The sequence below is a fragment of the Poromitra crassiceps genome, assembly GCF_964638095.1.
Source record: "Poromitra crassiceps genome assembly, chromosome: 5".
Classification (NCBI taxonomy): Eukaryota; Metazoa; Chordata; class Actinopteri; order Beryciformes; family Melamphaidae; genus Poromitra; species Poromitra crassiceps.
In genome coordinates, this window is record NC_139642.1 from 21,633,096 (window position 1) to 21,648,513 (window position 15,418).

Below are 15,418 nucleotides of genomic sequence, written 5' to 3' on the forward strand. Positions count from 1 at the left end.
ATCTCATCTCATCTCATCTCATCTCATTATACATTAACTAACTGTGAATTAATGTACCCTTATTGTAAAGTGTCACTGCAAATATAAACGAGTAGTATTATCACACTAATCTGCATTTGGTTAGACTATCTCTATACTAAAAAAAACTCTATTCATTTAGGGGTCGTGAAAAGCTCCTCTGTGATTGGGTGGTAGAAAAAGGTGAGTTACCTTTTCTCTATTTAAACGATGAATCTTGTCTCGTGCAGTGTTCAGTCTCCAAAGCAAATGATTCACATCAAATCAGAGGAAAGTTGATTTCTGTTTGTCAACCTAGAGAGCCGCCAACATGAGTACCGACGCGGAGATGCAGATTTACGGCAAGGCCGCCATTTATCTGCGTAAGCCGGAGAAGGAGAGGATCGAGGCTCAAGCCGCGCCCTTTGATGCCAAAACCGCCGCCTATGTGGCCGATGTGAAGGAGCTGTACCTTAAATGTACAATCCTGACGAAAGAGGCTGGCAAAGCCACCGTCAAACTCCTGGACACCGACGAGGTAGGCTTCAGTTTGGTGGAACTCACAGCAGTGGTAACTTACCGGTGGACTTTCAACACCAGCTGAAATTGTGTTTCAATATTTCAGGAGAGGACGGTTAAGGAGGAAGATGTCCACCCTATGAACCCTCCCAAGTATGACAAAATTGAGGACATGGCCATGATGACCCATCTCAATGAAGCCTCTGTGCTGTATAACCTCAAAGAGCGTTATGCAGCATGGATGATCTACGTAAGCTCTTCTGCCTATGGAGTGTAATATTGCACATGGACTCATATACAACACACATGTGAGTGGTCATATCTCTCTCATCCCCTTCAGACCTACTCTGGCCTGTTCTGTGCCACTGTGAACCCCTACAAGTGGCTCCCAGTGTACGATGCCGAGGTTGTAAATGCTTACAGAGGCAAGAAGCGTATGGAGGCTCCACCCCACATCTTCTCTGTCTCTGACAATGCCTTCCAGTTCATGCTTACTGGTATGTTCTTGTCAAGAAAATATAAACTATCAATAAACTCAACAACTTATGTTACCTAGATAAGAAATATATTTCTTCATTTTTTCCCCTTTTGCAGATAGGGAGAACCAGTCTGTCTTGATCACGTAAGTTTGACATTGCACCTCTGTAGGACCAATAGCATCAAATGAATTGAGTTCATTTGTCTGAATCTACATCTCCGTCCTCAGTGGAGAATCTGGTGCTGGAAAGACTGTGAACACCAAGCGTGTCATCCAGTACTTTGCAACAATCTCAGTGGGCGGTGGAGCACAGCCGGATTCAAAGAAGGTATATTATCACAAGTATTTTTCTTTAAAAATGAAAAATGAAGACAAAAGACAAAATAATAATAATATAAAATAATAATAATGAATGTACTACTGTAATGAATAAAGAAAATACATATAATATATATATATATATTACAGGGGTCACTGGAGGACCAGATTATTGCAGCCAATCCCTTGTTGGAAGCCTATGGTAATGCCAAGACTGTGAGGAATGACAACTCCTCTCGTTTTGTAAGTATGGAGAGCTTTCAAACTGTGAAAAACATCTGCAATTATATATTGGCTATTTAGAGGGATGTTGAATAATGTACGATTCCAAAACAGGGCAAATTCATCAGAATCCATTTCGGCGCAACTGGTAAACTTGCTAGCGCTGATATTGAGACATGTAAGTATCAACTTCACATCAACAGAATGACTGGCATTATCAGTGGTGTCGATTTTGAATCATGAACAATACTTATAGATCTGCTGGAGAAGTCTAGAGTGACCTATCAGCTTGAGCAGGAGAGGGGCTACCACATCTTCTTCCAGATGATGACCAACCACATACCTGCAATCATTGGTGAGCCAATACAATGTGAACGATGTTAAAACAGCCCACGTTGTTGTACACACGGGTCGTATAAGTAGTCATTACTTGAAACCTTTTATGATCTCCAGAAATGGCGCTCATCAGCAGCAACCCCTATGACTTCCCCATGTGCAGCATGGGTCAGATCGCTGTGGCCAGCATTGATGACAAAGAAGAGCTGATGGCCACTGACGTCAGTGATGTTCACCCTCATTCTCCTTTTCTGAATCTATTATACATTCAATATTCAATCACAGTTACTCAGTCAAATGTATTTCCCATAGTGACTTACTGAGTGCCAATACCTATTTAATACAGAATGCTATTGATATCCTGGGCTTCACCCCTGAAGAGAAGATAGCCATCTACAAGTTCACAGGTGCTGTGCTCCACCATGGTAACATGAAGTTCAAACAGAAGCAGCGTGAAGAGCAGGCTGAGCCAGATGGCACAGAGGGTGAGGAATTCACTTCAAAAAACATCTGACGTGAAATTCATCTCTCTATGTCACATTTTACAAATCAGTCATATATCTAGTAGGCCTCAAATGTATTTTTGTGACATTTTCAGAGGCTGACAAGGTTTCTTACTTGCTGGGCCTGAACTCGGCTGACTTGCTGAAGGCTCTGTGCTACCCCAGAGTGAAGGTCGGAAATGAGTTTGTCACCAAAGGACAGACTGTGCCACAGGTCAGCAGATCATTCTCTTGTTTGATTCATTCCATACAATAATTAATTCAAGGGCCAGTGTATGACCGTGGTTCAGTTCCTTATGAAGCTGTAGTATGTAGAAAGTATTTCTGTTGTAATGGAGGGATTTCATGAATTACATTTATCTGGTAGTTTGCATCTGAATGGTGTCTGTCTGTTGTTGATTGCCATTATTATTGTTACTTTCTATTTTAGTTAAAATTGTACAGCTAGACATAATAGTTGTCCTGTAGGCAAAAACAACAAGTAATCCAATCTCTAAATGTCAGTTGAAGGATCTGTAATAGATTAAATCTGTGTGAGGAGCCTCTTTGTGACACTGTGTTCTAAAATAAACTTTTCTTCAGGTGGAGCACTCAGTGAGCGCCCTGGCTAAGTCTATCTATGAGAAAATGTTCTTGTGGATGGTCATCCGCATCAACCAGCAGCTGGACACCAAGCAGCCAAGGCAATACTACATTGGTGTGCTGGACATTGCTGGTTTTGAAATCTTTGATGTAAGTATGCATTCATGGATGGTAATGGATTGAGAATGTAAGTTTGTAACACATTTTGTGATATATTAGGTTAATCCTATTTCCGTCGACAGTTCAACACCTTGGAGCAGTTGTGTATCAACTTCACCAATGAGAAACTGCAACAGTTCTTCAACCACACCATGTTTGTCCTGGAGCAAGAGGAGTACAAGAAGGAGGGTATCATCTGGGATTTCATTGACTTTGGCATGGACTTGGCTGCCTGCATTGAGCTCATTGAAAAGGTACACAATAATGTTGGGACTTTGTGTTAGAATTCTTGATGCTACAACAGCCCCGCTTCATGATGCATACTCTCTTTGTGATCTCTTTGCACTTTCTATACAGCCCTTGGGCATCTTCTCCATCCTTGAAGAGGAGTGCATGTTCCCCAAGGCCTCAGACACCACCTTCAAGAACAAGCTGTATGACCAGCACCTCGGTAAAAACAAAGCATTTGAGAAGCCCAAGCCAGCCAAAGGCAAGGCTGAGGCCCATTTCTCTCTGGTGCACTATGCTGGAACTGTGGACTACAATATCACTGGCTGGCTGGACAAGAACAAGGATCCCCTGAACGAATCTGTTATTCAGCTGTACCAGAAGTCTGGTGTTAAGCTGCTGCCTATCCTGTATCCTGTTGTTGTTGAAGGTACAGTTTCACTTCATAATGCTTATTCGGATTATGGGAATTAATTAATGATTTTTGTCTTTAAGATAAACAAAATACCTACTCAGAAAGTCAGTCGAATGATAAAGTCTTGATATTAATAAATCAACAAATCAACAGAGAAGGGCGGCAAGGGAGGCAAGAAGAAAGGTGGTTCCATGATGACCGTGTCCGCAGCGTTCAGGGTAAATTTTAAGAACAACCTTAATGCCTGTTTGTAATTCAACTTAAAATGCAAGTTTTAATTTTCATTTTGTGCTTTTCACAAAGAATGTTTTGTTTTGTTTTGTATCTACAGGAGAATTTGGGCAAACTTATGACCAACTTGAGGAGCACTCATCCTCACTTTGTACGCTGCCTGATTCCCAATGAGTCAAAGACTCCAGGTACACTGACAGCTACGCAATGTTCCTAATATTCTCTGTACATGTTGCAGTCATTAAAACAGTTTAGCGAGTATTTTACTTGTCATCAATAATTATGAAGTAACAACTTCTTCACAGGTCTGATGGAAAACTTCCTGGTTATCCACCAGCTGAGGTGTAACGGTGTGCTGGAGGGTATCAGAATCTGCAGGAAAGGTTTCCCCAGCAGAATCGTCTATGCTGACTTCAAGCAGAGGTATCACCTAATTTACCACAGACTTTTCCTAACTTTGAAACAAAGGTCCTGAATGTGACCATTAACCATTATTATTGTTTTGCAATAGGTACAAAGTACTGAATGCCAGTGCATGCCCTGAAGGAACATTCATGGACAACAAGAAGGCTTCTGAGAAGCTGCTTGGGTCTATTGATGTGCCTCATGACGAGTATAAATTTGGACACACCAAGGTAAACAAATGAGTAGGGAAAAACTATCATCTGTTTCATTGATGAAACACAATTGTCCATAATAGTTTAACATTCTCGTCAGGTATTCTTCAAAGCTGGTCTACTAGGTGTTCTTGAGGAGATGCGAGATGAGAAGCTTGCTTCTCTGGTCACCATGACGCAGGCTCTCGCACGTGCCTACGTCATGCGGAAGGAGTTTGTGAAGATGATGGCAAGGAGGCAAGTGGAAATTCTAACCATATATTAAGTCTGAATGCAGTACCAATATGACTTTGGACATAACAGTGATTTCCTTCCATAGGGAAGCCATTTACGGCATCCAGTACAATGTCCGCTCATTCATGAATGTGAAACACTGGCCATGGATGAAGCTGTACTACAAGATTAAGCCCCTTCTGCAGAGTGCTGAAACTGAGAAGGAGCTGGCGAACATGAAGGAAAACTATGAGAAGATGAAAACAGACCTGGCCACAGCCCTGGCTAAGAAGAAGGAACTGGAGGAGAAGTTGGTGGCTATCGTGCAGGAGAAGAATAATCTGCAGGCTTCAGCTTTATGTGTGAGTAAATGTCAACAGAAAGCTTTGAAGATTCCTCACATCATTCATTCAGAGCAAATGTTCAAATATTTCCCCCTTTCAACTGCTGCTCTAACTAGGAATCAGAGAATCTGACAGATGCTGAGGAGAGATGTGAGGGACTTATCAAGAGTAAGATCCAGATGGAGGCCAAACTCAAAGAGACAAGTGAGAGACTGGAGGATGAGGAGGAAATGAATGCTGAGCTAACTGCCAAGAAGAGGAAGCTGGAGGATGAGTGCTCTGAGCTCAAAAAGGACATTGATGACCTGGAGCTTACCTTGGCCAAAGTGGAGAAGGAGAAGCATGCCACTGAGAACAAGGTTCATGGATATTCACTCTGTCTAATATACAGTATCATCCAATATTTGAATAATTACCCAATTATGACAATATGTTTCTACATATTCAGGTGAAGAACCTGACTGAAGAGATGGCCTCTCAAGATGAGAGCGTTGCTAAGCTGACAAAGGAGAAGAAAGCCCTCCAAGAGGCACACCAGCAGACTCTTGATGACCTGCAGGCAGAGGAAGACAAAGTCAACACTCTGACCAAGGCCAAGACCAAGCTTGAGCAGCAAGTGGATGACGTGAGTTCATGAACGTGCTATTTGCTATTCAATAAGAATATACAGATGTTTCCGGTTTCCAGGATCACTATTGGTGCCACGACGGAATGTTTTCTGTTTTTCTTTGGCTGCTCGTTCAGTGAGTTTTGGTCGTAGAGCGACAAGACTATAATACCATTGGAATCTGTGGATTCTCAGCTTTCATTTGACATCTTTTTGGCTCCGTGCGGATCCGGTAAAACTTCCGGAACAGGCTCTCGCCCATGTTAATAGATGGGCAATACATACGGTACGGAAAAAATATGCACCTGTTCTATTGTTGTTGGATCCCGCGTGTGTCTTGACAGATGACATGAGTGTGGGTCTGTTTGCAGTCGTACCGCATCTGTTCCCTTACTGGTGCAAACAAACAGAAAAAAAAATCCAACCATTACTGTGACCACTGTAGCAGTGCTTTTGCGACGGTAGTGCCCATGGAAACAGGTAACATCTGTATGTCTGATGTCATTATAAACGTGTGGTATTTTGCAGCTTGAAGGTTCTCTGGAGCAAGAGAAGAAGCTCCGCATGGACCTTGAGAGAGCAAAGAGGAAGTTCGAGGGTGATCTGAAACTAGCCCAGGAATCCATCATGGATCTTGAGAATGACAAGCAGCAGTCTGACGAGAAAATCAAGAAGTAATGTGGACATCATTTCAAAACTGTATGCACAAAATATGTTCTTGCAACCAGTATCTTATGATGATGTAATTTACTCAACAGGAAGGACTTTGAGATAAGCCAGCTTCTCAGTAAGGTTGAAGATGAACAATCCTTGGGTGGTCAGCTCCAAAAGAAGATTAAAGAGCTCCAGGTGTGTAATGTCTGATTTCAAATCTATAACTAACTTATCATGGAATTTGTATGCCATGTGTCAGTTGCATACATTCATTTAACCATATTTCTTAACTCTCAAGGCTCGTATTGAGGAACTGGAGGAAGAGATTGAGGCTGAGCGTGCTGCTCACGCCAAGGTTGAGAAGCAGAGAGCTGACCTCTCCAGGGAACTTGAAGAGATCAGTGAGAGGCTTGAGGAGGCCGGTGGAGCCACTGCTGCTCAGATTGAGATGAGCAAGAAGCGTGAAGCGGAGTTCCAGAAGCTGCGTCGTGACCTTGAGGAGTCCACCTTACAGCACGAAGCCACTGCTGCTGCTCTCCGCAAGAAGCAGGCCGACAGTGTTGCAGAGCTGGGAGAACAGATCGACAACCTGCAGCGTGTCAAGCAGAAGCTGGAGAAGGAGAAGAGTGAATACAAGATGGAGATTGATGACCTATCTAGCAATATGGAAAATGTGGCAAAATCCAAGGTATGTTTGTGCATATATAGTAAAGTACTGTATAGTATTCACACTTGAGGAAAAAAAACGTGTATTAGTGGGAGAATTACTGAACCTCTAATGTCGATGAACAGGGAAATCTGGAGAAGATGTGCCGCACCCTTGAGGACCAGTTCAGTGAACTTAAGGCCAAAAATGATGAGAATGTCCGCCAGATAAATGACATCAGTGCTCAGAGAGCAAGACTGATGACAGAGAATGGCAAGTCTTACTTTCATTAACTTGTTCATAAAAACAGTCACTGTACGTTTGAACTCGATCCATCATTAGACTCAAATGAGAAGCTTTTTTAATGCTGGGTCAGTTGGAAATAAATAGATTTCAACTGAAAAATATCCATTTCCATCTAGGCGAGTTTGGCCGTCAGCTTGAGGAGAAAGAAGCCCTTGTCTCCCAGCTGACCAGAGGCAAGCAAGCCTTCACACAGCAGATTGAGGAGCTGAAGAGACAAATCGAGGAGGAAGTTAAGGTGAGGAAAATGGTCAGAGATTAAAAAATAATAATTAAGGGCTGCATGTTAATTTATTCACTGGTTTCTATTTTAATACTTTTGCAGGCCAAGAATGCCCTTGCCCACGGTGTGCAATCAGCCCGCCATGACTGTGATCTTCTGAGGGAGCAGTTTGAGGAGGAGCAGGAGGCCAAGGCAGAGCTGCAACGTGGAATGTCAAAGGCCAACAGTGAAGTGGCCCAGTGGAGGAGCAAGTATGAAACTGATGCTATCCAGCGCACTGAGGAGCTTGAAGAGTCAAAGTGAGTCAATGTCGATTTTTTTTCAACCTAATGGTCGTTACAAAATACTTGTTAGGATACAAGACATGAATGATTACTTTGGCAAATCCTTAACAGGAAAAAGCTTGCCCAGCGCCTTCAGGAAGCCGAGGAACAGATTGAGGCTGTGAACTCCAAGTGTGCCTCTCTGGAGAAAACCAAACAGAGGCTCCAGGGCGAGGTGGAGGACCTCATGATTGATGTGGAGAGAGCCAATGGTTTGGCTGCCAACCTTGATAAGAAGCAGAGGAACTTTGATAAGGTGTGTCTGAGCACCTTGTCACAGCCACTGAAAGTGTAACCATTCCAAAGTTGGGTAACATTGCTCATTTGAAATGACTATGCAGGTTCTGGCAGAATGGAAGCAGAAATTCGAGGAGGGTCAGGCAGAGCTTGAGGGAGCTCAGAAAGAGGCTCGTTCTCTCAGCACTGAGCTGTTCAAGATGAAAAACTCTTATGAAGAAGCTCTGGATCAGCTGGAGACCCTGAAGCGGGAGAACAAGAACCTGCAACGTGAGTTCTCGTCTGATAATGTTGGCAATAATAATTTGAAATATGTTCATAATGTACTGTACATCAGTTAGAATGAGACACATAGCCTTCATTCTTTGACTTTGCAATATTAAACATAATATACCCTTCTGCAGAGGAAATCTCAGACCTGACTGAACAGATTGGTGAGACTGGAAAAAGCATCCATGAGCTGGAGAAGGCCAAGAAGCAGGTGGAGACAGAGAAGTCAGAGATCCAATCAGCTCTTGAGGAGGCTGAGGTGAAATCTTAAATTAGATTATTATATATATATATATTAGATTATGTAGCTATGTTATCATTTGTCCATGAAAGTTACATAATATATTTCTGAACAATTGAGACATGCCCAAGATTACATTCAGAAGACAACACAGGCTATGTTTTAATATTTTTACATTTTAGGGAACTCTGGAACATGAGGAGTCCAAGATTCTGCGTGTCCAGCTGGAGCTCAACCAGATCAAAGGTGAGGTTGACAGAAAGCTGGCAGAGAAGGATGAGGAGATGGAGCAGATCAAGAGGAACAGCCAGAGGGTGACTGACTCCATGCAGAGCACTCTTGACTCTGAGGTCAGGAGCAGGAACGATGCCCTGAGAATCAAGAAGAAGATGGAGGGAGACCTGAATGAGATGGAGATTCAGCTGAGTCATGCGAACCGCCAGGCTGCTGAGGCCCAGAAGCAGCTGAGGAATGTCCAGGGACAACTGAAGGTACATCACATGACAACTGTATCTACTGTACATAACATGCCATTCTATGTGCAGCAACATGCTGATCTCTTCAGTGCCGTTACTCTATTGTCCCACTGGGGGAAATTCATCCGGACAAACGATGACAGCACACACACACACACACACACACACACACACACACACACACACACACACACACACACACACACACACACACACACACACACACACACACACACACACACACACACACACACAAACAGTACAACATAACACATAACAGCACAGCAATCAAATCTAAAGACATGGGTTTTGTGTAAAAATGGATAAGATAAAATGCTGCGTTAAGTGTCAGCAGAAAGTGCATAAGTGCAAGGTAACAATGACCTTTTGTGTAAATTGAGCATACGTATTTTAATCTATTCCACTTTACCCTGAGAACCCTGTACCCATGACCTGAAGGGAGAAGATCAAATGCCTCAAAAAGAGGATAGTTTTGGCTCCCCAAAATTGAACCCGCCTTCCTTAAGACCCAGGCGATCAAAGATGTCTGACAAGGAGAGCTGCCAGTGGCCACCTTAACAATGTTGCCTAGACATTCACGTTGCCATATGAGGATCCTAGTGGAAAGGTTAAAACGGACTCAATGAACGATCTATAAATAGCACCATTCATTTAATTGTTGTGTTTCTACAACACACTCGTCACACTAGGATGCCCAGCTGCACCTTGATGATGCTCTCAGAGCGCAGGAGGACTTCAAGGAGCAAGCTGCCATGGTGGAGCGGAGGAATGGTCTGATGGTGGCTGAGATCGAGGAGCTGAGGGCTGGTCTGGAACAGACAGAGAGAGGCCGGAAAGTGGCTGAGCAAGAGCTGGTGGATGCTAGTGAGCGTGTTGGACTGCTGCACTCTCAAGTACACAACATTATTTCTTCACTAATACTATAATGAATCAATACATTTTTCAACAATATGTGCATATCATTATATAGTATATCATATAGTATTAAATAGTATATCATTATATAGTATACCATATAGTATATTAAATAGTATATAATTATATAGTATTAAATAGTATATCATTATATAGTATATTAAATAGTATATCATTATATAGTATATCATAGTATATTAAATAGTATATCATTATATAGTATATTAAATAGTATATCATTATATAGTATATTAAATAGTATATCATTATAGCCATTGCTCAAATGAATTGTTCCTTCCTCTTCATAGAATTCAAGCCTTATGAACACAAAGAAGAAGCTGGAGGCTGACCTGGTTCAAGTCCAGGGAGAAGTCGATGACACGGTTCAAGAAGCAAGGAATGCAGAGGAGAAGGCCAAGAAAGCCATCACTGATGTGGGTACAGATGTTATTTCAGAGATCATCTCATCCATACATCTGGAAGAATGTGGATTTTGTATGGCATGCCTAATTAATGTAAATTATGGGTGTCAAACACATAGCCTGGGGGCCAGAATATGGGCCCACCAGAGGGTTGAATCCGGCCCACAGGACAACTGTGCCAAGTGTGAAAATTGCACTGAGAAGTCCTTCAATCCAATTGGATGTACTTGTGAAGACAGGTTTCAGGGTCAAGTTAAATATTAAGTAGCATTCATGTTTGTTTGTTTTTATTCATCACTAAATTGTAAACTATTTTCATTACCCTTGAATATAGAGAACAATTGCTGTCAATTGTAATGTTCAGTTACAGACAGTAGATTTGATCATTTCTTTGATAGGCCTATTAGCCTTTTTGCCTTCCAACCCAATTCACCCATTTTGTGTCTAAAATGCAGGAAGTAACACAGGTGCAAGCAAGACAGGCGAATGGTAGCTGAGATAATCCTATTGTGGAAACGTGTTGTGAAAATGCACCTGTAATTCTTTACAGTAAAAGAAACGGGAACATTTGGAGGTGTTGTTATTTATACGTTATTATGTATTGATTTTCTTTGTCTGGCCCACTTCAGACCAAATTTGGTTGCATGTGGCCAGTGAAGTAAAATGAGTGTGACACCCCTGAACATGAATAATTCACTTTCTAGGCCGCTATGATGGCTGAAGAGCTGAAGAAAGAACAGGACACAAGCTCTCATCTGGAGAGGATGAAGAAGAACCTTGAGATCACAGTCAAGGACCTGCAGCACCGCCTGGATGAGGCTGAGAACTTGGCCATGAAGGGTGGCAAGAAACAGCTCCAGAAACTGGAGTCCAGGGTAAGAGAAGTGTTGCACAGATGACAGTAAATTACATTATATACAGAATGAGTCTCATCATTTATAATTCATGTCTGAAGGTGCATGAGCTGGAGGCAGAGGTTGAAGCTGAACAGAAACGTGGAGCAGAAGCTGTTAAAGGCGTCCGGAAATATGAGAGGAGAGTGAAGGAACTCACATACCAGGTATACCAAGCTCACTTTGTGACAGTGTTCCTATTGACTAAATTACATTTAACATTTTAAATGATGCCAATTCAATTGTTACTGGTCATTCATGTATGTGCTCATATTTACATTAGACTGAAGAGGACAAGAAGAATGGCGCCCGGCTGCAGGATCTGGTAGACAAGCTGCAACTGAAGGTGAAGGCCTACAAGAGGCAGGCTGAGGAAGCGGTAAGTTCAAATCATGTCAAAATGCTCCATCTATTTGCAAATGTTTCCACTGATTTGACTCTTAGGAGTTTCATTGAGAAGGTATGATGGTTTCACAGGAGGAGCAGGCCAACACTCACCTGACCAAGTGCAGGAAGATTCAGAACGAGTTGGAGGAGGCTGAAGAACGAGCCGATATCGCCGAGTCTCAAGTCAACAAGCTGAGAGCTAAGAGCCGTGACTCTGGCAAGGTAAACACACGTCCATCATCAGGGCATGCCAGAGTTCTTTCAATATAAATGTTGAATTTACCTGAAAAAATGTAGTCTAAGAAATATGGGTAACACTTTACAATAACGTACACAAATCCTATAGTAGTTACTGATAAACTAACCATTAACTAATCGCCAGTTAATCATTCGCTAATGAAAAATTTGGCATTAGTTTATCACTAGTTAATCATAGTTAATGAGTAGGTAGTCATTAGTTAATGATTAGTATCTAATTTCCTGAGTAGAGTAGTTAATCAGTACCTAATGATTACTAAATTTCAGCTCGTGAATAGAGTAGTTAATCATTACTTAATGATTCCAAAATGTCAGTGCGTGAATGTATTAGTTAATCATTAGTTAATAATTAGTTAATCTTTTTGTGTACCCTATTGTAAAGTGGTGCATCATACTCAGTAGTTTATGAATACTGAATCATTACCTGTCCATTAGTTACTCTTTTCGCACCCTAATATAAAGTGAAAGATATGCTTATCAAATAAACACTCCCTCCAGGTGAGATTCGAACTCTGAACCCCAAGATTGTTAAATTGTAAGTCTGGTTCTCTACCATCTGAGCTAACCAGCCTGTTACTTGGTAGAGCCATACTATAGGTCTGTAGAGTCAGAGACTAAGTATTATGTCCTATCCACATACTACTTTCTGTTCAAGTACTTATAGTTTTTAAGATATATTCCACCCAAATACTACCTTCTCTCCAAATACTTATAGTTTTAAAGGTATATTCCATCCAAATACTACTTCATGTCCAAGTACTTAGGTATGTTTCAGCCAAATACTACTTATGTCTAAGTACTTGTAAGTACTTGGACAGAAAGTAGTATTTGGGTGGAATATACCTTTAAACTATAATACTTGGTCTCAGGCTCTACATTCAATAGTATGGCTCGAACAAGCAACAGTCTGGTTAGCTCAGATGGTAGAGAACCAGACTTACAATTTAACAATCTTGGGGTTCAGGGTTTGAATCTCACCTGGAGGGAGTGTTTATTTGATAAGGATATCTTTCACTTTATATTAGCGTGCGAAAAGAGTAACTAATGGACAGGTAATGATTCAGTATTCATAAACTACTGAGTATGATGCACCACTTTACAATAGGGTACACAAAAAGATTAACTAATGATTAACTAATGATTAACTAATACATTCACGCGCTGACATTTTGGAATCATTAAGTAATGATTAACTACTCTATTCACGAGCTGAAATTTAGTAATCATTAGGTACTGATTAACTACTCTACTCAGGAAATTAGATACTAATCATTAACTAATGACTACCTACTCATTAACTATGATTAACTAGTGATAAACTAATGCCAAATTTTTCATTAGCGAATTATTAACTGGCGATTAGTTAATGGTTAGTTTATCAGTAACTACTATAGGATTTGTGTACGTTATTGTAAAGTGTTACCGAAATATGTTTATTTTTCACAGGGGAAAGAAGCAGCTGAATAAGATCTCCAATGAAAACATCGCAATAAGTCATAAAATATGACATTGTTGATTGCCTACAATAAATATTACCACAAATATTTCTCATGTTATTTATTCAGTACATTTTTAGGACTCATTCGTGTAGCACTCTCTTCTTAACATGCAGTGGAATCCGTATTATAACCTGCTCCTAGCCGGTTGGCCTGCATGTTAAACAACAATTAGCCGGCCTACGCGCACTCCCGCGACTCCGTATCTTATCTACCTCGACCACCGGTATAAGATCCGCTTCCACGCAATCGCACCTCATGTTAAACAGTGGCAGGTCATTATCCGCAGATCTGAGTGGGCGGGTGTGACTCACGTCACTTCACTTCACGTTCACTAGTTTATTAATTAATGAATCGTTCGGGCAATCGCTTATATCAACGTGCAAACTCACGGTTTCCTCAAGTGCTGCAAAAAGGGCTTGAATTGTTTGGCCGTGTGGTCCCAACGCGCTTCAGCTGCAGCCAGGCAGCCAGGTCCATTGCATCAGGAGGGACGCTTACTGCTGCGCTGCTTGCTTGCTCCCATGTCAGAAAAAGCCTAACTTTTGTGGAGAGAAATACATTGAAAACTAGTCAGATATGACTTGAAATGCCACTTGTAAAATAAATCACCCACAGTGATTGACGACAGTCCGACCACTATTTTGACTGGGCGGCTTTATGTAACCTAGGCGAAGCGCTCATTTTTGGCACATTGCCACCCCTCGTTGGAATGGACTCCATTAAAACGGCACGTTTTTTGAAGTCTCCAGATTTGTCGCTAACGTGATGCAGCCAATTCTATTGTGTGAGGCAGGCAGTGTTGTGTGACTGTGCGTCCACACTGCGGAGAGGATAGGAGCTGACGGACTGATAGGCTATCAAACTTTTGTGGGGAGAAATACATTTAATATAGTCAGATATGACTAGTTGCCACTTGTAAAATAAATCACCCACAGTGATTGACGACGGTGCGACCACTATTTTGACTGCCTCATAGCTAAAGCTGTTTCCTATCACATTTCTTGTTTTCGATCCCCCCCCCCCCCCCCCCCCCCCCCCCCCCCCGGCCGCCCACTGGCAGAAAAAACGGCTCATATCCAGTTGTTTCTTAACAAAGACCCCTCATGTTTAGAAAGGCAAAACCTGAAAATATCCTGTTCTCTCTAGCTGGACATGATCCAGAGTTCATGTTTAAAAGGCACTCCTCCTAGACCACTTTGGTAAGTACATCTCCTGCTAGACTGCTAGACCACTTTATTAGGTAGATCTCCTCCTAGACTACTTTGTTAAGTACGGTACATCTCCTCCTAGACTGCTAGACCACTTTAGTAGGAAGATCTCCTCCTAGACCACTTTGTTAAGTACATCTCCTCCTAGACTGCTAGACCACTTTATTAGGTAGATCTCCTCCTAGACCACTTTGTTAAGTCTCCTCCTAGACTGCTAGACCACTTTATTAGGTAGATCTCCTCCTAGACCACTTTGTTAAGTACATCTCCTGCTAGACCACTTTATTAGGTACACCTTACCCAAGCAGGTTTGGCTGTGGTTAGTCCTTGGATGGCAGACCACCTAGTCATAGGGGCTTGAACAAGAGCCATATGAGACAACAGACAACAGACAGAATCACGGAATTTGGTAATAATAATGGACAACTGTAGAACAAATATTGCAGTATTTTCCATAATTTGTCTGAAATTGAATCAAAATCAAAAGTAGACCTAATTATTGTAGTAACCCAAACAATTTCATAAATGTAAAATAGGCCTAGAGAAATATTTCCGTTTTTGACTTGGGTGTTTTGAGAGGGGGGTTGGTCTTGCGTGGGACTCATACATCATCCCACAATTTTGTTTTCACTATGAGAAGTAGTCATTCAAAAATAATCCATCTGAACCCCTA

General features: G+C 41.7%; 1 protein-coding gene across 2 annotated transcripts; it reads left to right on the forward strand.

Annotated features, from left to right (window-relative positions):
• Positions 1–328: 328 nt before the first annotated feature.
• On the forward strand, positions 329–13,505 carry LOC310777504 (myosin heavy chain, fast skeletal muscle-like; the record flags this gene model as incomplete). 2 transcript variants are annotated; one of them, XM_083637849.1, is made up of 39 exons in its annotated part: positions 329–535; positions 623–766; positions 857–1,013; positions 1,111–1,138; positions 1,223–1,322; positions 1,463–1,555; positions 1,649–1,712; positions 1,791–1,889; positions 1,988–2,091; positions 2,217–2,355; positions 2,469–2,587; positions 2,956–3,105; positions 3,198–3,368; positions 3,472–3,772; positions 3,911–3,975; positions 4,089–4,176; positions 4,294–4,411; positions 4,500–4,623; positions 4,706–4,842; positions 4,925–5,180; positions 5,279–5,521; positions 5,611–5,787; positions 6,298–6,443; positions 6,528–6,618; positions 6,722–7,111; positions 7,216–7,342; positions 7,492–7,610; positions 7,698–7,894; positions 7,991–8,174; positions 8,260–8,425; positions 8,560–8,684; positions 8,849–9,157; positions 9,853–10,056; positions 10,387–10,512; positions 11,205–11,384; positions 11,465–11,560; positions 11,677–11,772; positions 11,871–12,002; positions 13,485–13,505. In XM_083637849.1, the coding sequence occupies 39 exons, from the start codon at positions 329–331 to the stop codon at positions 13,503–13,505; spliced, it is 5,793 nt and encodes a 1,930-aa protein (XP_083493975.1). The 2 variants fall into 2 exon arrangements, with proteins under 2 accessions (XP_083493975.1, XP_083493976.1); XM_083637850.1 differs by having other exon boundaries at positions 626–766.
• Positions 13,506–15,418: the final 1,913 nt, after the last annotated feature.